We start from the raw sequence: 25,109 nt of genomic DNA, 5'->3' as shown, positions 1-25,109 counted from the left end.
CCCAAACAAGCAAAAAATAAATAAAATAGCATAAATAGTGACACAGAACCCACTGAGGATGTTTTAATTGGGTTTATTTCACTTTACATTCCAAAATATTGGAGCTTTGGCAGCAGGTTGAAAGCAATTGCATTAAGTTTTACCTTTAGGTGACTGTGAACAAAACGGAAGTCTCACTCTTTACACAGGTTCAATCTTAGACTTGAAAATTCACATCAGGTTACTATTTCATTTATAATTTAAGGCAAATCTGATGCACTTTGGATTGCCACCATGAAAAACCAACTGCAAATGAAGAACACCATCAGATTTAAGACACTATATTGTGATACAGGCACAAATGAAAAAGTACTCATCAAGACCGTGTACTACAAGGAATTATTTTCAATTCATGCTTTGGTGAATCCAACATCTGCTCAGTCATCACCTTTTAAAGGGGCAACAGGGTTAAAAAGTGGTCTCTCTCTACGCAGCTGCAGTTTCCCAAAGTTCATCTCAAAGTCTTTCTTGGTGCCGTTTATCATGTCTAGACTCCCTGTGCTAACGTCGTAGCTGCAACTCTTCAGGCGGTGGATACGGTAATTTACGATCTCCGTGGTTAGCTCCAGGACGGTTGGAGTCTGTATGATTTGAGACATGCTGATCCCAGCGCTGAGGAGGCCCTCAAAGCGCTCAGCCAGAGTGGATTCTGGATGGTAAAGCAGAGCCGGACACTTGAGGATAATCTCCCTCAGCTCTGCGTCAGAGCAGCCGATGGTTTCCTGGGAGAAAGCCAGGGTCCGACACATGCTGTCCGGATTCAGCTCGGTGACGAAGCCCCGCAGTTTGGAGAGGAGACGGAGGAGTTCGCTGGTGGTGAACCCTCTGTCTTTGAGGAACAGCAGATTCTGCCTCAGCACCTCCGGCGGCTTTAGCAGAACAAACGGGTTCTGGCTCAGCAGCTTCTGCAGCCATATTCTCATGTTGGCTTCGTCGCCACCCAGCTCCGTGTAGGCCTGTTGGAGGGTGCAGACCATCAGCTGGTTCTGCTCAACAGGCCTGCGGAAGCTCTGTGGAGCACTGGCCATGAGTTTGGTAATGATCCTCTTGTTAAGGTTCAGGCTCTGGAAGTAAGCAATGTTTTTCCCCTGGTTTTCTAGGTGACTAGATGTGGAGAAGAAGGAGGCTGGGAATTTCTCAATAATACCAATCAGCTGTCTGTGGTTCGGACAGACAGACATCCACAGCTCCTGCTGGGCCTGCAGTTGCTCCGGATTACAGAGGACGGCCTCAGGGTGAACAGCCAAGATGTGAGCGATGATGGGGATCGAGGCACCCATGTCTCTCAGCAGGCTGGCTACCTCCTTAGTGTAGGCTGGATTTTGATGTAGCACCCATCCTTTAAGTTTCCGAACTTTCTGGATGTCCACAGACAGCTCATAAAGAGCTTCCACAGTCTGTTGATTTTCCACAGAGCTGAGTGTTGAACATGCCTTGAGGTTTGAAAGTAAAAGTGGGACATGTTGACATCGGAGGCACAAGGATGTTGCAATCAACCGCAACATTGAGACAAAGTCCTCTGGCTGCTCAGTTGCTGTGATAAAAGACAATAAAAATAACAATCAAATGAGGACGCTCAGTCATGAGAGCTGGTTCAAACAGGTGTAGTCATAAACAGGCTTTCTGATTTTATCTGCAGTTCTGTTTTACTTTAAGTCATGCTGCATTCACTGCAACATGAATATAAAATAACATAAATTGAATTATTTTCTTTGGCTATTACTTGACGAGATGGTATTATTCACAAGAAAATCGACATTTATTGTCACCATTCACCTCTTTCCAAATGTATCTTTAATGGACCTTCAACATTTTAGGAAAAAAGACATAGAACGGAGCAGAAAGATGAAGTCAAGGATTACGGAGCCAATATGTTGTAGAGAAAAAATGATGGCTGGCTGTAATCTTACCTTTTGTACGTAATACTGTTTTGTTATATATATATATATATATATATAATTATAGCACATGCAACATGTTAAATCTAGATGAAAGTACTTTATTTCTAAAATTTCAGTCAATCTATTGCTGAAACAAATTGTTGTGTAGCCACGTGATAGGTACATGTGGCATACACTTATATTATTTCAGCGGCACAATATATATGTGATACATTGTGCAGCTCTATAATTAAGTACTGTTTTTTAAAAGTAGCTGGTTGGCCTGAGGCATGAGCAGCATGTCTGTTGAGTTGCAAATTTTTTTTTTTATATATTTTTTTCTTTTCTCTTTTTTTGCAGCTGCAGCCTCTAGGCTTTGGATCAGTCTCCATTTTTCGGTGTGGTCTGCTAGATCTTTAAATGACTTCATATCTCTGTTAAAAACTCATCTTTTTAAGCCGTCTTTCAATATCCAGAGAGCAAGACCGGTCATTGTTTATTCTGTGCCTTTTATCATTGACTTTATTGTACATATTGTTTACCTTTTTGGCACTGTTTGTTTTTATTACTTTCTTATTTAATTTTCTATTCTTCATGTCATTCACCTGCATACGAGTTATATAAATAGCTTTTCAACTGTTGCTTTAAAGCAGCTTTTCCTTAAAAAGAGTGATAGACAGTGTGGAATAAAATAATTATTCACAGTGTGTTTACTTTTATTAGAAGTTATTTAATATTAATCTTACAATGTTTAATCAGTTTATTATATCTTACTCAGGCTTACAGAGTCATTGTTTCTCTTTTGGCCTTCACAGCTTCACAGTACAGTTTGCTTTAGTGTGTCAGAAGCTTAGCAACAGGCGATAAGTAAATAGTTGTCATACCTTGCGGAGTGACAGACCAGACCGATGGCTGAGCGATTATTATTAGGCACAGAATATTCTGTCTGAAACCCATTTTTAACTGAAGGTTGCATTTTTCTCTGCGTGTGTATTAATCTGATAAGCTCCTTGGGAATGTTGGTGATGTCTGTGGGAGAAGGACAGTATACAGTATATATAGAGAGGTGATTCCTTTGTCTAGTTAGATCTCTTCGGAGTTCTCCATCTGTGCCGATGTGAAATAAAGCTGTGTTTTGTTTTTTCTCTTTAACAAGGTTTGGACTTTGTTAATTTTTCTCGCTCCACAGATAGTGTTTTTTTTTCTTCAGTTTTCACACATCTTGTGTTGTTGGGCAAGACATGTGACCAAAGATCTGAATCAGTCTTTCTCGGCAGTGACCATGGACTAGAAGAGACAGCAAAGCTCAATTCACTGTGGAATAGCTTCCTTTCAGTCACCTTCCTGAGCATCAGGTGGGGGAGGGGGAGCATTTACTCTTACGCCCCATTAAACCAGAGAAGACTCAACCCATCTCTGCAATTTCTCTGGTAAATTACCTCATCTTCGTTTTACACAATAAACCTTAACAGAAATATGCTATGCCCCAATTATTTTTCACTGTAAGCTAAACAAGCACCCCTATCATCCTGAACCAACACTTTAAGCCTGCTGTGATTACATCTCCCAAAAATAAATAATTTATGATAAATAAATAGATAAAAAACCCATCTAAGGCTTATTTACTTTATACTGAACTGATTCATGTCACTCAACGTTAACTCAACCTTATATTTATAAAAACATGCACCCTGATGTGGTTGGATATAATGGGTTTTCTTCGGTTAATGCCAAATCGAGTTAAAGGAGATAGCATGAGCAAACATGAATGTCTGGTCTGACTCAATACTGACTGATGACACGAAACAACCTTAAAACTGATGCGCTTTTTAATCTGTCACACAATAAATACGAATATATTATTGCTTGGAAGCTAACAGCTGGATGACACTAAAGTAGCCCCGATACACTGCAGGAGGCACATTGACTAAGTAATGGGCTGGATTTTATAGGTTTAAAAACATATGTATTTAACTGAAGTATTGAAATACCTTAAAATATAGAGTAATACAGAAAAACATTTGTAACTTAAATGAATTACCTTTAGCAGCGGTCAGAGGATATGACGTTTTGTTATGAAACACATTTCTAGTGTGGGTGAAAACAGTGACACACAGTGGCAGTAAGAGGTATCGCAAAAACTGCAACCGATACGAAACATTAGAAATATTTTGGGGTTTTTTTTCCTTTTCCAAAAGGAAAAAAGATTTACATATATAAACTATATACATAAAACATGTATATAGTTTTAACAAGCTAATTAATAGCTAGCTAATTTGTCGAGCATTGTGTTCCCTTAAGCATGGTGGAGTTACCAACTACTACAAATGTAGTCAATGAACATTTGAAATGTGCTAGGCAGATAAACTTGATTTGATGATTTACTGTGTTGTTTAGGCACTCCTTCTGGGAGGCACTCCTTCCCAGAAGGAGTGCCTAAACATTTATCATTTATTTATTTATCATAAATCTATTGGAGATTCAAGGATTTTCCGAACATGAAAAAATCAAAGCAACACTCCAGGTATGTTTTTGATGATTTCAATAACATCATAACATGATATAAAGCTCAAAAAAGTTGATTTTACATAATATCCCCTTTAAACAATAGAACATTTTAGTTAAGACTTTGCATTTTTTTTATTTCAAGAGTACACATTTCTTCTTACTTATTACCACACAACTTGCAACTTTTGCTTTTTCTATTCTCGACATTAAATATTCTAAAAAATTCCTAACTAGCAAAAAGAAAACCCTCTTCATTATTTTTTTCCCCAGTACACCTCATGCTACTTTGCAGCTCTCACCTTTTTAAAACTCTGCTAATTTATTTCCCCCCGTAAGTCCAGTAATCAAATAATTTTTGGAAAAATTTGGATCTCAAACAGCAGTTGGTGCGCCTCCAAACCCTGGAGCACGAGGGGTCCTGATGAGTGTAATCAGCGCCAGACTGAATTGGACCGAACACATGGAGAGTTTTTCACAGTTGGTGCTTAATCATGATGCTTGATCATCAGCTCTGCAAGCTGTTGCCTCTGCCAAACAGGACCTGCTGCTGCTGCTGTGCGAGTATCTGGGTCCATTATAGTTTATGTGCTAGTAAACTGATTATTTACCCCAAGGGAAAACAGATTGGTGCTAGAATTGTACTTATTTCAGTAATTTTTTTTTTTTTTGACAGATGTCCACATATGAAAAGATAAATGTGACTGTTTTTGTTTCAGTACTGTCAGTGGATTTCATGACTTTCATGGGGAATTCCTTAGAGTGGAATCAAAGAAACACATCTGTTGTCACATTCCCACTCAACCTGCTAATTGTTTCAATAGCTTTTATCGAGACGTTCCCCTTTGTTATATTGAGAAATAATTGATTTAGTTTAATTGTGTAATTTCATTTCCCCTTGCCACACTGGGGTTGGTTATAGAGCTAAGAAATTTAAATAGAATGTATCTGACAGTATAAAGTCGGCTAATACGTGTAAAAAAGCAATATATTATGAGGTGATCTGAAGAAATGTAAAAGCAAATGAGAAAAAAGTCAATACCTTCTAGTTTGAAAAGGGTAACAATGCAATCTTTAAGGCTTTAGGACCCAAGCAAAATACAGAGAGAGATTTTCATAATGATCAGAAAGACTTATGGGAAAATATTCTTTAAACAGCCAAGACAAAAGTGTATCTTGTTGAATGGTGTGTATCCTGTTACATCTGGCATAAAACTAACAGTAAACCAGAAGAAGAACAAGACACCAGCAACTCCATTCTCTGTAGTGCAAGAATATTTTGTACACTGAACACAAAAGCTTTTTGTGATGTTTTCTCCTTTCTGCGTGAATTACGAGCAGATATTCAATGGATGCAAGTCTGATACTGAATGAATCATCTTTTACTGCTACAATTTGCCTGTAAGTCCATCCCACCACTGACAACAGTAACAGGACAAAGGATAATAAATGTGACAATTACAATGCTGCATTGTGACGGCTTATGTTTGAAAATTCTAGTTTATTGTATTCTTACATCTCAGCATCCAGTTAAAAATTAACTGATCTGCAATAACATTACTATGATTTTTAGTATGAGAAGGAAAATACATTACATATTAACATGGCATTGCAGGATAAGTGCTGACTAAACTGTTAAATAAATAACCAGACTCACATTTGTCACAAGGTGTAAAGTTCCATGTCTATACAAAAAAAGTGTTGTATAGTTACTTAGTTATCAGTAGGGAAAACGTACATTATGTTAAACACAGAAAACATCATGCAAAACAATCACATGAATTCATCCCTAAACAGAAGGGATCTGTTTAGGACAAAAGAAAAAGAGGTGCATGTACTCAAAATCACAACAAAGAAAACTACACCAACATAAGGAAGGGGGAAATTAAGATAAATATGTTATGTTAAAATGTGTTAATATGTTAAAAGTACCGCATAATATGTTATCTGCGCTGCAGAGAAAGCTGTGTGTCACGGCTGTCATAAAATGGGGCAGTGGGCCAGAGTGTGTCGACACAGATAATTAGTAAACTAGGTTACAGAGACCTAAAGATGAGCCAACCTCATATCTTGTACGTTTTGGAGTGTCATAAAAATGAGAAAAGGGAATCATGAACTGTAGCTGAAGGCTGATGAAACTCAGGTTGAATTTAAAATTGACACTGTTGCCGATGTCAGTGTGATAAATGAAGACTCTTTTCACACACTACAGCCCTGAAGGAACTCTGAAGTCATCTGATTGGCCCATGAACAGCCCAGGAGGGGAGCAGCTGTTTTGATGTCAAACCCAAACAAGGAAAAAAATCTGTCTGAGGGTTATAGTCTGTGGATATAAAGTCACCAGTCTAGTCAGGAGATATCTTTGAGTAAGGATGAACTTGGTAAGGCGAAGGTGTGAACATCAGCAAGCATGTGGAGAACATCACATTAAAATCAGAGCTAGTTAAATACAGCTAAGAAGTGAAGTTGTACACACTGCATACTTTCTCCCCCTTCCTTTATTACAAAATTTTAAAGAGGACCCCGAAAGAACGGAGATTAATGCAGTCGAAGAGTTACACAACCTACTGAGTGGTGCACTCTCTATGGTGCCAGTTCATAAAAACAATACTGGCAAAGGATTTGTGTCGACTTGATCCGTTTCAATAGTGAAAAGAGAGAGCTACGTATCTCCCACTCCAGTAGAAATAACCTCTAAATGCAGCTTCAGTGTTTTCCTCTTGATACTGCCAGAATCGTCTGGCAGTATCCATGACATCCTGACAGCTATAGATTCTGAACATTCATAACTCTATTTGACAGGTATGGCCAATAAAGCTGGGTCATAAAAGACAAGCCAACGCTTGATATTTCTACACAGAGAACTATTATCTATCTGAGCTAATGATAGTAAACTTGGCCACTTAACAGGACAAGTAGCAATTCCCCATGGAACTGCAGCATGACTGTTTTTAAGGTGTTATTGGCTCTTGTGGCCTTTATTTGAGAGTGCTCAGACAGGAAACCACTCCCCTATCTCCTTACTCCACGAGTAAGGAGATAGGGGGAAGACATGAGACAAAGGTCATGTCAGTTCAAGTCAGAACCTGTGACGCTGCATCAAGAACCAAGGCCTCCATATATACTTTGTACTTTACACCTGAGCCACCGCAGCACCCGGAACTGCAACATAATTTAGCTAGGTCTGATTTCATTTCTATTTTCAAACACTTAGGTAGATGTTTTCTGCAGTTTGCATGTTCATAGTTTTTCATCATTGGTGTTGCTAACATTCCTGGTTCAAAGTTAAAGCTCAACAGCCAACATAAAATATAGTAATTTGAGCAGCTTTGTCCTGTTAAGTGCTTTGAAATGACTTTTGTTGTCGCACCATACAAAGAAACTGAACCTTAATTATACACATATGACTCATATTCTTCCTTGAAAAGATGTGAGAGGTTTAAGCTAAAACAATCTACTACTGATATACATAAACAAAGAGGGCGATTTAGAAGCTTTTGGATGTTACAAATGTAATTTATTGTGCATGTCATGAAAGTTGTCTTCTCGACTTTTATGGCCTGCATATAGAAGAAACAAAAACTGAAATGATTTTTCATTATGCACAACTTAATAGAAGATTTTAGTCTAAGTTTTACTTTGTGTTTTTATTTATTTCAATACGGAGAACTTAGATTCATTTTTAGATATTACCACTTGTACGTTTTTTCTAACACTTTATTATCAAGATCACATCAATAAATGCTTGAAGGGCAAAGTGCAATTTTATTATCTTGCCGAAGTGGACTTCGATACTGAAGAAACAAAATAAACACCTTCCCCCACCTGAAAAACTATGCGTTCCATTTAAAGGCACAGTGTAGTGAAAGTACAAATTCTGTAGTGATTCAGCACAGAAACATGGCTCTTACAGAGAAATGCTGTGCCAATAAAGCCAAATCTAAGAGGACTTCTGAGCAGCTGTGTCTGCTCTTACTGGCACTCTAATAAAAAGATTTTTCATTCATCTTTTTGTGTATCATGTTTCCCAATCTTTAATAGACTTGAAACTCACCTTAGGTAAAAGGTTGAGAGCTGGCTGTTTTCTTGCATAAAATCTACAATTGAAATAAGACACTCACGGCCTCCTGGAACCTGAACCAGTATGTGATTTTTATCTACATCTAGATTCAGTTCAGATTGTTCTGTTGACTCAATGAACCTATAATGAATTTTTAGTAATAATAACAGAAAAACAACATTGCATGCATTTGCAAATGTGCCAATAAGCTTGCTTGCACGAAACTGTCTTTCCAGAAAGCCTTTAGCCACTCCCACAGCCCGTTTGGTGACTCTGTAGGTCTGGTGTTGAGTGAAAACCTGTCAAAACAGCAAAACATCCTAGTCAAACTACAACCAGGTGAGACGTTAATGACCGACCTAACAAGAGCTTGTCACGATAAAATAACTTTCTTTATTTTAGTTTCACCTGTTACTGTTGCCCTTCTCTGATATTTGTTTGTGTGGGAGCGTGTCATTGGGTTTGATTTAGAAAGGGGAAGACAACACAATGAATAGGAGGCGGAACAAGTGAAATACTAAGGTGGCTACATAAAACAGAGACTGTACAAGCTCAGCCCAGTTGTGGTGTGGAAGTGGCAAGACAACCAACATGACCTGCACAAAGATCACAGGCCTTTTGCTTTCCCTCCTCCTCCTCCTCTTCGGTCAGGTCTGCAGTCAGGGGCCAGAGATTGTGTTTAGGGAGGAGGGCGGCAATGTTGTGATGGGTTATTGTTTTGGAGCGGATTATCTTCTTGCTTACAGATCTGCTGCAGGCGGAGAACAACTACTGGGTAACTCCTCGAACCAGAATCTGCCCAACACACCTCCCGTGGACCTGGAGGGTCGAATTCAGATGAATGAAGATGACAATCTGCTTGGGATCCAGATAGATGAACTCACAGACCTGGACTCTGGGATCTACAGGAGAGAATGCTGGCAGAATCATACAATGGTCAACAATCATATGGAGCAGCTCTTCGTGTGCAAAGAAGAGATTTCAGCTGAAGAGATCAAAGTGAATGGTGAAGGTGGAGCGGATATTCGCTGCCAAAGCTCTTCTGTTGGTCAGGAGGGAACTTTTGTGCGCTGGTATCTGGAACTACAGCCTGACTACAAGCCCATACTCCTGCTGGACAGCAGTGTTTCACTGGAGCCGGTGATGAAAGAAATGCAGGATTCTGTGGAGGCCCGAGAAAACGGTGCTGTGCTCATGGTAAATAAAATTGTGTTCCAGAATTTTCCACAGTTTCACTGCACTGTGTTCAAAGGTAAGACTTGCCTTGGTTTCCAAAACCTATTCCTTCCAGACTACAGTTACAGTAAAGAGGTTTATGTCTCCCAAGGGGAAAGAGTAGTGCTAAATTGTAGTGGTGATGGTGGAAACCTGTGGTGGGAGACTCCACAGGGACAACTTAACAGCAGCAGCCCAAGGAACAATGAGATGTACATATCAGCTGGTGAAGAACCAGACAGCTTCTCCTTAATAATCCCTGTTATTTCTGATGAACACAAAGGGACTTACACATGCATCGCTCCAACATTTGAGATCGAGTACTCTTTGTTTCTATGCCCCAAAAGTGAATTACAAGAAAAGGTTTACTTTAAAGACTCAAATATCTCACTGGAATGTACTTCTGACCTGGATAATCTTAAAAGAGTCCAGTGGTTCCGTCATGTACAAGCAAACATCTATGAAATCATTGGTGACACATATGATGAGCTTGTCTCCATCCCAGAGGACCTGGAAGGCAGAGTGGAACTGTCTAATTCTGGATTGCTGAACATCTCTAACCTGCGCAGCGAGGACGAACGGATGTACAGATGTGTTGTTTTGAAAGAATTCCAGGACAATGTCACTGCTGAAGAAAACGATTATGAGGAAGGCACGAACGAGGATTACTTCAACGAAGATGAACACACTGACGCAGATAGGTGCTTCTTTAAACAGGAGTTTATATTAAAATCTGCATCTGTCCATAGAATTATCCCTAGAACTTTCCCTAGAACTTTCCCTAGAACTTTCCCTACAAGTGTCCCTACAAATGACTCTGGATCTCACGTTGTATACGCAGTGGTCGTGGGACTGGTGTTTCTAGTTATTGCAGCTGTAGTCATAGTGATGGTGAAAAAGAGACCATCTGTTTTTGCAAAAAACAGAAACAGAGACAAAGTAACTGAAGCGGATTCTGATTGTAGAGACAGCTTAAAACAAAATGCTGAGGATAAAGTTTAATACTTTTTAGGTTTGTGTTTAGATGTTTTATTTGACCATCTTGTCTATAAATTTTGTTTTAAAAGTATTTATCATATGAAAGTATTTAGTTTACATTGGTTGTATGTAAATAAAGTCACTTAAGTGTATGCTTTCAGTTTCTGTTAACACAATTGTTTTAGTTTTCTCAATAGTGACTTAGGACTTCATACAGAAAATCAGCGTTAATTGTGATTTTTTCTTTAAAAGTGTCTCTCCTTCCTGAAAATATTTTGGAAAGCTTTTTAAAAAAGACAGAGCAGTAATTATTTCTCTTTCATCTTAAGCTTTTAGGTGTACTGTGTGGTGTCTTCTCTTACATTGCGTGCCAGGTGAGACTCTGATCTGTAAAAACCAGTTTGACTGCTTTAAAGTCAAGGCGTTGCTTGGCTTGTTTCAGGGAAGAGAAAAAAAATGACAGATTGCAATTAGATTCTGAAAGAATTCAAGCGGCAACATCTACTAGGAAAATAATAACCAACAATACAAAGCACCAACAAGATTATATTCAGGTTTCAACTACTGCAAGACTCAATGCAAAATAAGAAGAGGTGGATCTTCAAAACTTTCCAAAGTCTAAGCAGATATGGTTCAACAGAACGCTAACAGTTGCTGAAAAGACACCATCACTTCTATTTCTTTAAAAAAAATTAGTTTGTGAAACATCCAGGATTGTCAGAATTGAGAATTTTGCTGGTGTGTTGCAATGTTAAAGAATAACTGGCGCCAGCCAGCATTGATAAAATATAATTATATTATCTTGCATGTTTTTCCTGTCTGCAAACAAACATTTGACTGATTCAAAACAACAAATTCAAGCCTTGAGTTGTGGTTTTCTTTCAAAGTCCAAGAACATATTTGTAAACTTAATTTGCAACTCTACATGAGTCTTAGATGTCAGTGTGCGTGTGTATGTGCTGACCCGGGGAAGGACTGTAAATTTCCCTGGGTTTATTCCGCCCTTCACCCAAAGGCTGGGATAATGACCATGACCAGGCCAAACCGGAAATTATGAATTAATTAGATAACCAAAGCCAAACTAAGTTCAGTTTTAAATCTTAAATTTGATTTGAATTTGGTTTAAATTTAGCTTGGTTTTTAATTGAACTTAAATTTGAATTGCATATATTTTTTTAACTACAATAATCTAAGATGACCACCATCCTCCTCATACCCTAAAAAGTAGTATTTATTTTTGTTTGTTTTGTAAAATGTCTTTATAGAAAGAATGATTGGACATGTCTGGAGTATCAGAAAATGTTTTGCTGTTTTCTCATCCTGCTTTCACCCCACAGCCAAATGGTAATGCTGCAGACAGAAATCCACAGGTGGTCAGACCAATCTCTTTGCCACAGAATGTGACTGTCCCATGTAAAATGCTATGTTTAATCTTCCGAGACAACTGTTTGTGATTTGCCAATAGATTGTAAACCGATCCCCCATTTGGGAAAGGGAGAGACTTTGTGTCGCTATGTACTATATACTGTAAATTATTTCTGTAAATAAAGGAGAAATCTTGCATGTTACTGCAAGGCTAAGGTGCTAACCAATGCTCCACCAGGCAGCCCATAAATGTTTTCAATGCAAAAAATCTGAACATTTGTCATCTTTATCATTTGGTAACCCAAGCATGTTCAATTTCAAAAACTTAAAAACTGAGAGGAAAAATTCTGGTCTCATTCTCTTTACAGACCTTGATAATCCACTTAATCAACAGCATGTGGAGAGTTGTTATGCAGCAGTCGTTAATCTGTATTCCCAGAGCTCCTGCACAGCGAGGTCACTGAAACGCCTCTACTCTCCCTCTGGGTCGTCGGTACACTTCAGGTCTCCTTACAATAACAGACCGCACTTCATGTCAAGCATGAATAATGTGAAAGTTATTGTGAAATCTGGATAAGTGGTAAGACGTCATGAAGTAACAAACTTGTGAACATTTGAAAGAAAATCTGTTTGGTGTTAGAATAAGATATCTCCAGAATTTTTTCTGAACCACTGCCAGGTTCTACCAGTCTGTATGGCTGCTCGGTGTGTGTTGTGTTTTTGTTTTTTTTTTCAGATGAAATATACAATTTCATCAATAAATATTAAATAGATGAAGTTTTATAAACTTGTTTATTGAAACACTTTCAGATATTAGAGAAATTTTGTTTTTTTATCTAATTTTTTATACTTTTAAGTATTGAACTGCACACAACTGTAACTATTTAGTTTTCATTTTTTGTAAATCCTTACTGTTTGAATGTATTCTTGGGACAAGACAGGTGGATGAGATTTTTTTTTCTTTTTTCTACTGCCTTTCATTTCGTTGATTTATATATTTTCATCTGTTGTACATACAGTAGTTGTTTTGTTTTTAATTAAATAAATAAATAAAAAAACTGAATACACACTTTCATTGTGAATTGGATTTTTGTACATGCTAAAATACATTTCTTCCCAGTGTTTAATGTAAAATAAGATAAAAGGTGCTGCAGGAAAGAGACACTTTTGAAGAAAAATCACATGTTGTCAAAATAAAAGTGAGAAAAGTAAACCAGGACCAGGTTGACCAATTAGACCAGGTTTCAAAAAGGATTTTAAGTTTATTACACCATAATTTTAAAAAAGGAAAAGAAGAAGGCACAGTTATGAAATGTGTTAAGGCATGTTAACGTCAAATAGGCCAAAAATATTTACTGTCATCAGGCATGTCTTCTACAAACCACATTTTCACTGGATCAACAAAGACCGTCGTTTCTCTTACGTTTGCCAATCGGGTTCCTGCAGGCACAGAAAACTGCAGCATATGCACTGAGGTAAAACTGTTTCTGCTCTTTATTGTGACACAGCTGCAACTCATTGTAGAAGGCCAAGTTAACGTTGTTATATGTCTTTTTCAAACTCTAATAAATGAGTAAGCACAGTTTTTCACCAAAGCACATCAGTGTTAAAGAAACTGAACCACAAGTTCAGTTTCATTTTCAGAGGCGGCTTATTTTGTTTTAGTGTTAGAACACTGCGAGGTTGAACTAAAATTAACTCTGATCTAAAAGTAAAGATGCACAGAGTCTGCAATTAGAAGTGTTTTGCAATCAGTTTCAAATTTCCTAAACCAGTTTTTAATCCACAGTGAAACACAGCAAACATGTCACATCCTGTGTTTGCAACCATGTTTCTTTTATTGTACAGATCAGGCAGTAATCAGGTCTGGGTTTTTCCTAATGACATTGTAGTAATCTTTACAAAAAATTGTGGTGACTCAGTTATTTCATGATTTAACAAAACCGAGGGGAATATACACTGCTCAAAAAAATAAAGGGAACACTTAAACAGGTGTTTAACACTTAAAGTGTTCCCTTTAGTTTTTTGAGCAGTATATTTTCACACAAAGCTAAGTTGGTTTGAATAAATTTCCCCCCAATAAATTAAAACTTAATGTAACAGCATTTTGTGACTCCTGGTGTATTTGATTAATATTAAAATATGATTAATCATCTCAAACACTGAAGTGAAACAACAAAATATGTAAGTTGACTCATATTGTTTCACACCAGAGTAAGTCATGCAGAGCACTGTAACAACATGCAGGATTCTCTTCCTCTTTAGTATGAAGGATGTCAAATCTATTGTTTTCAGTCAAATTTTGACATATCTGACACAGGACAGTTTTCCACTTTGCTTCAGTCAGCTGAGCTTATTTATTTATTTATTTTACCTTCAATTTTTCTGGAAAGAAATTCATAAAGATGATTAATCTCTTTTACAAGGATATCCTGGATTTACTTTTACAGCCAAACTTTGTTGGGATGTGTAACAGAAAACCTTCTAAGAAGGTCGCCAATATATAATAGGGTCTAAAATTAATGTATCCTTTTTTGCATTTCACACAACTGCAACATCCCACTTAGGGTGAAAGGTAACAAAAATATCAAAGCAGATGTGGTAAATATAACATCAAAAATGTATTATGACTGGTAATTTAAAATAATGAACTATGACTTTTGCCTGTTCAACCTCATTTAAAAGCTACACAAAGCTTTAAAGAAACAAATCATCTTCTACTGTATTGCTGACACTGCCCCCCAGTGGCAGAAAGACAATGATGCCGTATTTAGACCAAATTTCCACAAGCGAGACATCACGTCTATGTTTAATGATAGAGACAAATTTCATGTTTTACAAGGTCTTGACATTGTCATGTGTTTTTATGTGGGAAGAAGCTGGAGGAAGAACCCACACATGCACAGAAAGAACATTTCAACTCCATGCAGAAAAATCCCAGGATGCAATGCTGGACGGCTGTTCACCCTGCAAGTTAAAAGTGCCATCAACTGCGCCACCGTGTTGCCTGATAAAAAATATAATTTCTCAAACTGGCAAAATACAAAAACAAAAAACAACGATGCTGTATGTGTTCCCTTCAGTGACACATACAGCTCCAAACTAATTTGAAATAAACTATTCATTTTGTATTTTTTGTCTTTTTTTTTTGGGAAGATTCAGCGGTCAAGACACAGCTCTGGTGTTTCCTGAAAGTTTTGCATTTTACAAATCCAAGATGTTATGCTTCAGCAGCATCTTAGCTGCCAGATCATATCACTCCCACACATTTAACCTTTCTGAGCCTTGATAAATATTTATGATCCACAGCAGTGCCAATACACCACAGTAAGAGATATGATGTTTGTTTAAAAATATTTGCTCTGCTGGTTTATGTAAATCATACAACCTTATTGCATTCTTGGTTTTAATTTGGTAATAGTGTAGTTTCTGGTGCAGTGCAGATTCAGATGCAGTGTCAGGGTTCAATGCACGATGTTCTAAACTTTTAGATACATTAAGATTTTCTGCTTTTAAAATAGAAATAGTTTATCTTGTTAATATTGAGTCATTACTGTAGGGTCTTGCTGATGTTGTTCCAAAGTTATGTTTCACTAAAAATATAATGCAACAATAATGAAGTTCTGATATCCCTTAAGGTCTTTTACACTTTGACTATCCATAAAACGGATGACTTTTTACACCTGAGACATTTCCTGGGGATGTGATTTTTTGGGGGATGTTCTGGGGAAAATGTTCACCATCCAGGAGGACAACGACCCTAAATACACAGTCATAGACACATGGTTTATATCAGGTGTTAGAAATGAGTTGGTGTAAACCCAAATCTTGAGAAATGTCTTTTATGCCATTTAACTCAATTTGAGCTGTTTTGTACAGAGCTGGTGCACGATGGTTCTACAAAATGTCAAGAGACTAACTGGAAATGCATTTCTATAGTTTTTATTTGTATATAATTAAACAAAAACAAACCCTATTTCCTTTTTGTTCCACTTCACAAATATGCACTAGTTTGTGTGTCAAATCAGATTTGTGGTTGTAGTGTGACAAAATCTGTAAAAGTTCAAAAGGGGATGATATTTTTCAGCACAGTAATGTACATATTTACAAATTTATAAACCTAGGGACAGGGTAGGTTTCTGGCAAAGGAGGAGTGAATGCTGCAAATCAGTGACTCAGTGCTTTTCCTTAGATGGAAACTTTTTAAACTAATTTATAATAGCACACTGAGCTTACTACTCTGTTTGATAGGATCAACTGGAATACATATGTAAATGAAAGGATTTTTTTTTTGTAAAGTGCCTTGAGACAATATTTATTGTGAATTGGGAATATACATTATAAATAAACTGAATTAAATTGAATTGAATTAGCTGGAGAAATCTGATAATAGGAGGAGGAAAGCGCAAACAGTGCTTTCCATATCACCTGCTTTGCTTTTTACTCAGCCCTCCACAGGGTTGACTAACGGAGACACAGATGTGGCCGTAAAGCAGCTGTTTTCTGCTCTCACGAGTAATTAAGAAAAGGCTCAGTCACACAGAAAGCCCTCGGGAGTCTCAAGAGAGCGCGAGGAATTGTTCATGCCTCAGAGAACAGTGAGTTCCTGCAGCAGGCTTCCTTCAGCTTGTTACAGTCGGAGACTTTAAATGGATCGCCTTAATTGCTGCGGCATCCCTCAGACCATCTGCGTGTGTGGGAGGGTATGTTAGAGGAGTGGGCGCATGTCTTTCTCAGTGCTCACAGGCCATTTTGTTTTAAGTTTAAGCACAGTGAGGGAGCCATTGCAATGGCAGAGATGACAAAACTTAATAAAATAATCTATGCATTCAGTCAAAAACTGAGCTCGTCGTCTGAGACACCGCTGTGTTCAGTTCTGCAAAAGATGCACAGTTTTGTGACTAGACTACCAATCTGAGGATTATCTAAAGTTTTCTTTGGACACAAGGCATTTCAGCTCGCTTCATCCGACAGCTAACGCTCCCGGGGCGGTTCTGTTTGTCCAATCGGGAGCTCTTGTTCAGTAGAATCAGCACGTCTGCTCCGTGCTCCCTGGTGGCTGCCAGGCTGAGCCTGCTGAGGGCCGATCTGCTGTAATTTGCCAGGTCCATTACTCCAACAAATGTGATGGCTACGAGCCCTGCGAGCGTGAAACAGTTGGTGGGATAAAGAGATAGAGAGGGAGAGAAACAGAGCGCAGCTCCTGTCTGGCCATAGTGTCTGAGAGTGTGCGGACGACTCGAACTAATGGCACTAATTATGCACCAGAGAGCATTGCTGATGGGTCGGTTTTAGAGCAAAGGTGCTGGGGGGAAATAGCTGAAGGTCCACAAACTGCTTGAAAAGATATGTGAGAAAGGATTAAGATGAGTCACTTGGGGCTTTTCCTTTCTAATAGCCGTCTGTCTGTTACTCAGACATGTGGATGTGTCTGCTTGAATTGCAGCCATGGGGATTTATGTTTGTTATTTACAGAGGAGTAATCCAAGTGAAGCTTGGCCCAGCTGAATGTGCTCAATAAAGCAGACTTCACCTGGAACCATTGAAGCTTTTATAGATTTCATTTGAAGACTGTAGCTTGGAAATTGCAGAGGACGAGGGCTGAGATGCTGTTATACGTTCCAGTCGGTCAGGTTGTGATATTTCATCACCTCCTTTATGTGATGTAACTATTGGACTACAGAGGAAGTGTTTGTCAGATATAACAACCGGAATTTAAACAGAAGCTGGATGGACTCAATAGATTTATTCCATGAGCGCAGCAGGAAAATAAACAAGCTCCGAAGCTCCAGCCCAGAAACCAAGAGGCAAACTCCCAAGATCCTCTTTGTGCCTCTGGCGTTCAGAAGACAATTAACTCAATCCACAAATGTGTAACTTTAGATGAAGTGCGATAGGCAGCCTGCCATGTAGCACACACACGGTTCATGGCAAAGAGCCCCGAGTAGACAAAGTATTTCAGAAAGAAGTGATTAGCAACAGGTGCACAGAGCAATCAGCCAGTAGTGAGCCAACTGGCCCCTCTGAGACCCATGCGGTCCTTTGCAAAATTATTCACACCCTTGCACGTTTTCGAAATTGTAACATTGCGACCACACATTTCAATGTTTTATTGGGATTTCAGCTGATGGACCAACACAAAGGAGTGAAAGGAGAATAACGCATGCTTTTCAAAATGTTTTATGAATCAAATATTGAAAATGTGTCAATTTTTCAGAAAGAGAACAATTTTAAATGGTCAAATTGACCAAAAGACCACTAGAAATAGACACCAGCACCCCCCCCTCACAATCCTGGAAGCGTGTCAGATAAAGGATGGATGGAATTTGAACAATACATTTTAAATCATTTAAGTTTTATTCTGGGATGTGAGAAGCATAGAAGTCACCATAGGGCATTGTTATTGACAGAAAGAGAACGCTCTTTTCACTGAGCGTAGCAGAGTTTGTCCAAAAGAAGCCAACCTTTTTCTTTTCTTGTTTTGAGTAGCATACATTTAAAAAAACAACAACAACAAAGCCAATTTGCTCACTCATGTGCAGATACTGTTAGATTAAAGCTGAAATATATAAAACAATGGTAAAGTTTACTTCGCCAGAGAGTGGAAATGAGACCATCTAAATTCAAGAGAGCAGAAGCAATCACAACACAGTCGAGTATTGTTAATGCAAGCCGGCGGAGCTGCACCTTTGATGCACAGATGGTGTGTGCAAACTTTCTCGTTTCACCTCCTGCTCTTCCTTCGCTGTAATCTCTGCAAGTCTCTCATCCCTCATGTCCCACATTCTTCCTTCCTCTCAACATCCAGTGCATCACTCAGAAGAAATCAGTCGCCCTCCTGTCAGCAAAGCGCCTCCACTCGAACACCTAAGTTTAGCTAAATAAGCTCAGCAGAATTGGAGAGCGGGATGGGAATTCTCTGGCTGGTGACTTTTGGCTGCACGAGCTTTTTGTAAAAACGCTCTCATTGATTCTTTTCAGATTTTCATGTCAGTAAAGAAATAGTCACAGCCGGGCTGTCCAAAGTCGAGAAATTAATGTTTCCAATCAGAGTACTTTTTGATCAATTTTTACTGCAAATCATTGAAATGGAAATTAGGTTTGACTCACAATTTTGTGAAAAAACACAACTAATTTGATCTTGTTATAGTATGTGAGGATTTTCTTCATATTATTTCGGAATTAGAAGTTACAGATCAGACATTGTGTTCATACTGTGTTGCAGCAGGTCACACAAACTCAAAGCTCAAAGCTGCCTCTAACGTCTTTTTCTTGACAGCCATCAAAGGTCTTGGAAATATTCTTTAAATTATACTTGTGTTATCTTGGTATTTGTGTGTGAAATTACAACACGATCTCAAAAGGATAGCAATGTAAAACATGTACTGTTAGATCAATCACACATATGGAGGTTGAAACCATGCATTGGTTAAACTCTTTTAATTTATAGCTCAAGTCTGCGTACTACAAATCTACTCTTGGAATCAATCAAATAGAAAGAAAAAACTAACATATCCTAAACAACATTCTAAAAAATTCAGAAGGATAAACAAATGTCACAACTTTACTTTTTCTTTTATGATAAAAGTCAACAACTAACGAGTAAATAAATATCCTCATCTGCATTGTCCATTACTACCAACCTTTTGTAACCAGCTGGTTCATTTTCTAGAGACTAGGGGGGAAAGTAACAGGAAAGGTCACCTTTGTCACCTTTCTAGGGAATCTGTTTGGCAATAAACTCTCAAGCAGCTGATGGACTTTTCTATTTATCCAGGTTGTTTGACAATCTGAAATATTTAAGTGTAACTAAAAATAGAAAAGCCCTCTTCATGCCCTCAGAAAACAAAGGAGAAAAATATTTTACCTGTGTATTGTCTCGAAATTTTGAGGCTAATGTCACTTTCAGTTGCAACGTTGTCTTTTATTTAACTGCTGTTAGAAAAAAACTTGAAAAACACATTTTAAGACAATGATTTGGTTTTGCAGGAACTCATTATGTTTTCTAGAAATGGATCTGGAGCAAAAGGCAGTCATATTAAATAGTTACTGGTTTTCTCTCTCATTGAGAGACACAAATGTAGTTTTATAAAATGTTTCATGCAGTTTGTGAGACATTTTGTTATGAAAGGTCAATCCTTTCTGCTGCCACATGACTTTGCCAAATAGTCTTTACAGGTAACTGAATTGTGGTCAATGTTTTTTGGATAAAAAAACAAACAAACACTCAGTTATGGTAAGAAGAGCAAATATTTTTGTTTCATTTACGGTAGTCCTCTTAATTTTGTTATCCTGCTTCATGTCTTCCAAACATTTAGGCTCCTGATGCACATAATTAAAACAGCAGAGACATGAAACCCTGCTGGAGGATGCAAATATTGCTAATAAGCAAGTTTAACAAGGACACAGTAAAAACAGTTTTTTGTCCTCTTTGGATTCCTGTTTTAATGTCTTGTAACAATTATAGTAAAAATGTTTTCTTAGCAGGGTTCAAACCCATGAGTGGAACGGAGAACTGAAGCACTAACTCAATATATTCACACAGGTACAGCCTTTCTTTAAAACAACCTCTACTGAACGTAGCCGCTGTCCTACACAACCTTGTTCAGATCAGTTCTGTCATTCATATTTCTATTGTACCCACACATTGCCACTTTATCACCTCCTTCCACATCATACAGGTAAATAAAGCCGTTAACCGTGTTTTTTGCTTTAGCATATAATATTATTTCTCTTGGTACTGAAACATATTTTAGAAAAATGTGGCGATAGCCAAAAAAGATGCACAAATCTCATTTATAATTGAGTTTGATTGTATGTTACTTTTTAAAGAATTTATATTACACCAAATTTCCATTCTGTTCCCTGCTTGGGTCAGTCAGCTCCTCTGAAGTATGAAGTAAGAGCCAGCTGATATATATTATTTATCGGAGTCACATGGCCGCGTTTCTTAAAGCAGACTTATGAGTAAAGGCTGGAAAACTTCTTATAATAAACAGTTAACAAAGTAAATATAGAACTAAAAGTAATAAACCATGAAAGGGAAAATGATTCCTGTCACCCAGGAAGTCACTAAGAACATCATTTCAGAAGAACATCCAAAGAGCTACAGACCTCTTTTATCCAAGTTAAAGTCAGTGTTCATAATTTAACAATAATAAAGACACTGGGTAGAAATGAAAAGTTTGCATCTTGTTTCAACTCTTAGAATTGAACAGGCACAGGACATATTGTAAAACTCTTTTCTTTCCCTGGGTAGTGGTTGACCTTTGTTCCTGAGGTGAAGTGGCTGCGACCTGGTGACCTAATATTTTCAGCTTTTTAAACCTGGCTGCTCTTGCTCTCCCCATGGCAGGCGGTCTGGGTATTTTTAGTTTTTTTTTGGCTATATCTGGCTGAAACTTCTCCATCGTAGGAAATTATCTCATTTGTTTTGTGTCACCTTAATTTTGTTTTGGGTTTCAATTACCATGTTTTTTTTGCTCAAAAAAAGTTAACTCAATAAATACATATTACTTGAATATTATTATTATTAATTATTTGAAATCAGTTTCCGACTTCACAATCTGGGTTGTGACAGTATAGGTCTACAGATGTATTTTTTTCAGTTTAGTATACTGGACAAAATCTGGTTCAGTGTAAAAAATTTTTAATTTAATAAATTCAAGATTTCCCCTCTGCCTTATCAAAAGGGAAGAAATAAGCTTCAGAATTTCCAAGTCCAAAGTCAATCAAAAATCCCCCCATTTTAACGGAAAACAATAAGTACATTACTCAAGAAAAAAACAAAAGTGCAATGCTGACCTCCTTCGGTGGTCAGAAAACAGAAAATTACTGGCTGAAAGAAAATGACAGATAACCCCAACTAAACCTGCCATTTAACCTTTGACCTGCCTTGTCTGCTGGTGGTGGTCAGAGGGCAACGGTGCATGGTGGCCGATCCAGTAGCTTGCCACCATCATCAAACTTTGTGTGAAGGTGTGTGTGTGGGTGTGTGTGTGTCTGAAAAAGCTTAGCTAAAACGCTATACAAGTTTAAGTCATTTACTATTCAAACATGTTAGTGATAATAGGACGGTGATAGTGTGATAGTGTTGAGGAGCTTTGCTGCTTCAGGACCTGGAGGAGCTGTCAAGCTGCTGGAATCATGAAAGTATCAGAATTCAATTAGCAGGATGCCCTAACTTGGGCTTCCACATAGTGCCAGGCTGGTGCAATTAAAACCATCATCTGCAAATGTAAATTTCTATATACGTAGGTTATCTTTGTCTGATATTAGTCTGAAACATTTAACTGTGATGAAAAAGCAAACCCAGCAGGAAACTGTAAGGGGGCAGCACTGTATCCTTTCCTTCCTCTTGGATCCCTTACCCTTAACGTTATTTTTATATCTCACATGGAGATGTACCTTTCCTTTTAATGTCTGATTCAGTTCAATTTGAAAACAACATCCTTTGATAAACAACCTTGCCCAATGATTAAACATTTTTATACTCACTGGAATGACATTGTCTGCATCCATGATGCCCGAGGGAACCATGAAGGGTTTGTTTAGTAAGAAAATGATGTGAATCATACAGTCCAGAGTTCTCTAGGCAGCAGCTTCTCCGCTATTATGAAAGACTTCACCAAATAAAGCAATATCTTTGAGTAAACAGAAGCGTTTCAGGCTGGAGTTAGCTATATCTGAGATACACTATATTTATTTTTACTTTAGTTAATAATCTACGCATTGTCGGCAGCTTTCTTGCTCTCTGGATCAATGTCCTCATCGTTAGCTTTGATTAAAACAATGCTGTGCATTTACAGTGCTTCCTACTGTTTTTGATCAAATACTAGCTGAAGGCAGAGACAGTCTGCCATTGTGCCGCGCTGGTGGACTGCTGAATTAAATTTAGTCGTCTCTGTTGGCACATGAGTATCTAAAATGAGATTTCTTTCACCTGCTCTCTGCAAACAGCAAGGAAGGCCTGAATAAAGGGGCCGTGGTTTCGGTGCTGTGAAATTAGATGAAGTGCAGAGGATCAGCAGCTTTCTTCCACTGGCAAACTTTGCAAGAGCCGGATCCCCTCGTGACAGCCTGACTAAACGGATTGCATCTTTTAACGGGAGCGGAGAATGCACTGGAGCATTCCCATCCATTAGAAGATGAGATACTTCTGTCATGTTTAAAATAGATCCAGGGGTGAATCTAAGAAAACGTAGATTGATGAAACATTTGTTAAGCAATATGAAAGATAGTCTGTACTCCTTCAAGCCAGCGTATGCATATCTGAGCATGTGCTCTTTATATCTCTGCGTTCGGAACAAATGCAGGCATATCTAAATGGGGAGGCCCACAGAGGATTCAACGTTCGCTTGCAGGAATTTTCATCTTATTCCTCAAATCTCACCAAGAAGCAGTGGGGGCGTTTGGCCGCTCAGAACCAGAGAATCTATACAGTCGGCTGACAGAGGGGTGGAATCAGCAAAAATAGGGGAGGAGGACGCTCCGCTTTTGTATCACTCACTGGGTGTTCTTGGCAGCTTGTCGTCCTTTGTGACTGGTAATGTGCCTCCACCCTCGGGTACCAGAAAAAGCTTGCTGCTCTTTACCTGCGTGGGAAGACTTTCCATCCTCTCTTCTTCCAATTTCAGAGGTAATTCTTTACCCTTCTGTTATATTTAACTTGTATGGTCTGAAAAAGAAAGAATATTCAGACCTGGCAACTATTTCATTTCAGAACAAAGTGTTTAAAAGCAGAAACAAAAAAAGAAAACAAAAAGCAAGCAAGCACAGTTGGTCTAAGGTCTGCACAAGGTTCTGGTCAGAATTTGATTTGGGGGCCAAATTACAACTAAGCTCATTGTCCACCAGCTACCACAGCGCCGGTAATGTGACTTTGGTAATATTGTTTCATGATTTTTGGTGTTCACTACAGCTTGTTTTATAGTTCAGTAATCAACAAACAGTAAATTCACAAAAGTGAAAATTTGTGAAATAGGTTTCTGTTGAATTCAATTCAACTGAACTGAAGTAGGGAAACCTAAAAATATTTATAGCAGGAAATGAAAACTACTTCATGAACCATTTTGTCTTTACATCTTTTCAAATGTCCTTGGGTTCCATCAGGGGGATATAAAGCCCTTTTTTCGTTGATGTGACTTTAATTTCTTTCCTAATTAGAACCAGTTTTTGGAATCATGGAGCAAATCGGTAATTATTATTATTCAGGAAACAACCGAAGAGATTTTGGAGAAACTGGCCGCCCAATGGGTCATAAATAAAATGATGTCATCTAGTGTTGAACACACTGCCAATGGAGACACAACCGACTATACAAGAACTGAATCAGACATCAACCAACTGGAGTGAGACTTGACAATGGAAAAGTGGCTGATGTTGCCCCATATGTCTCCTTATGACTTGCAGTGATTCCACCCCACCATCGGGTGGCAGGACATTGGCCACACGGTACAGCTGCTTCTTTTTCTACAGTACAGCACGTTTTCCTTCCATTTAGTTTTTCATTAAATTGGATGCAGCACACTGAGCTGAACAACCATAATTTTTAGCTGTGGCTTTCTGTGGCTTATCTAATGTGAAAGTTTTCCATCTCTGTAAAATTAGCAGTCTTCCCTATGGTTGTGTGGGGTATAACATAGCCACATAACAATAAATCTTTATTAGTTTTAGCTTTTGAATTGAATTACTACAACAAAAGATGTTTTAAATGATATTCTAATTTATTAGGTAGTCTGCAGACTAATTTATTAGTCTGCAGACAGGAACTGTCTGCAGACCCTTCCTGATGTTTTGGTTTGTCCATGCAACCCTGAGGCCCAACAGATACATTATTTCACAAATTTCCGTAAAGACACGCCTTTTCAATGTGACTGTCTCGGTGGGAGATAAATCTGAAAGACTGCAAACAGAATCCACCCACATTTTCAGGAGTAATGGAGCTGTCACTGGCTAAATCTGACCCCACAGTAACCCTCAGAGGGGCAATGATATGCTGCCCATCCCTCCACCAGAGTGGAGAGGAGAGTGGGCAGCAGAGTGAGGAGGGGGCCTTATCTGATGAT

The 25,109-nt window shown here is 38.3% G+C and overlaps 1 protein-coding gene across 1 annotated transcript; it reads right to left on the bottom strand.

The window, feature by feature from the left end:
* Window positions 1–57: 57 nt before the first annotated feature.
* On the bottom strand, window positions 58–4,040 carry mterf2 (mitochondrial transcription termination factor 2). Its single transcript, XM_028025654.1, has 2 exons — window positions 3,961–4,040; window positions 58–1,573 (listed from the first exon to the last, which is right to left on the bottom strand). Exon 2 carries the CDS (start codon window positions 1,542–1,544, stop codon window positions 417–419), a length of 1,128 nt encoding a protein of 375 aa, XP_027881455.1. The 5' UTR covers window positions 1,545–1,573; window positions 3,961–4,040; the 3' UTR covers window positions 58–416.
* Window positions 4,041–25,109: the final 21,069 nt, after the last annotated feature.

Source organism: Xiphophorus couchianus, chromosome 2 (genome assembly GCF_001444195.1).
Source record: "Xiphophorus couchianus chromosome 2, X_couchianus-1.0, whole genome shotgun sequence".
In the NCBI taxonomy this organism is placed as follows: Eukaryota; Metazoa; Chordata; class Actinopteri; order Cyprinodontiformes; family Poeciliidae; genus Xiphophorus; species Xiphophorus couchianus.
This window is presented reverse-complemented; position numbering and strand designations above follow the sequence as displayed.

Bases quoted from the DNA above. Each gene is read 5' to 3' on its own strand.
- mterf2 (XM_028025654.1), bottom strand. From the start codon at position 1,544: ATGTTGCGGTTGATTGCAACATCCTTGTGCCTCCGATGTCAACATGTC.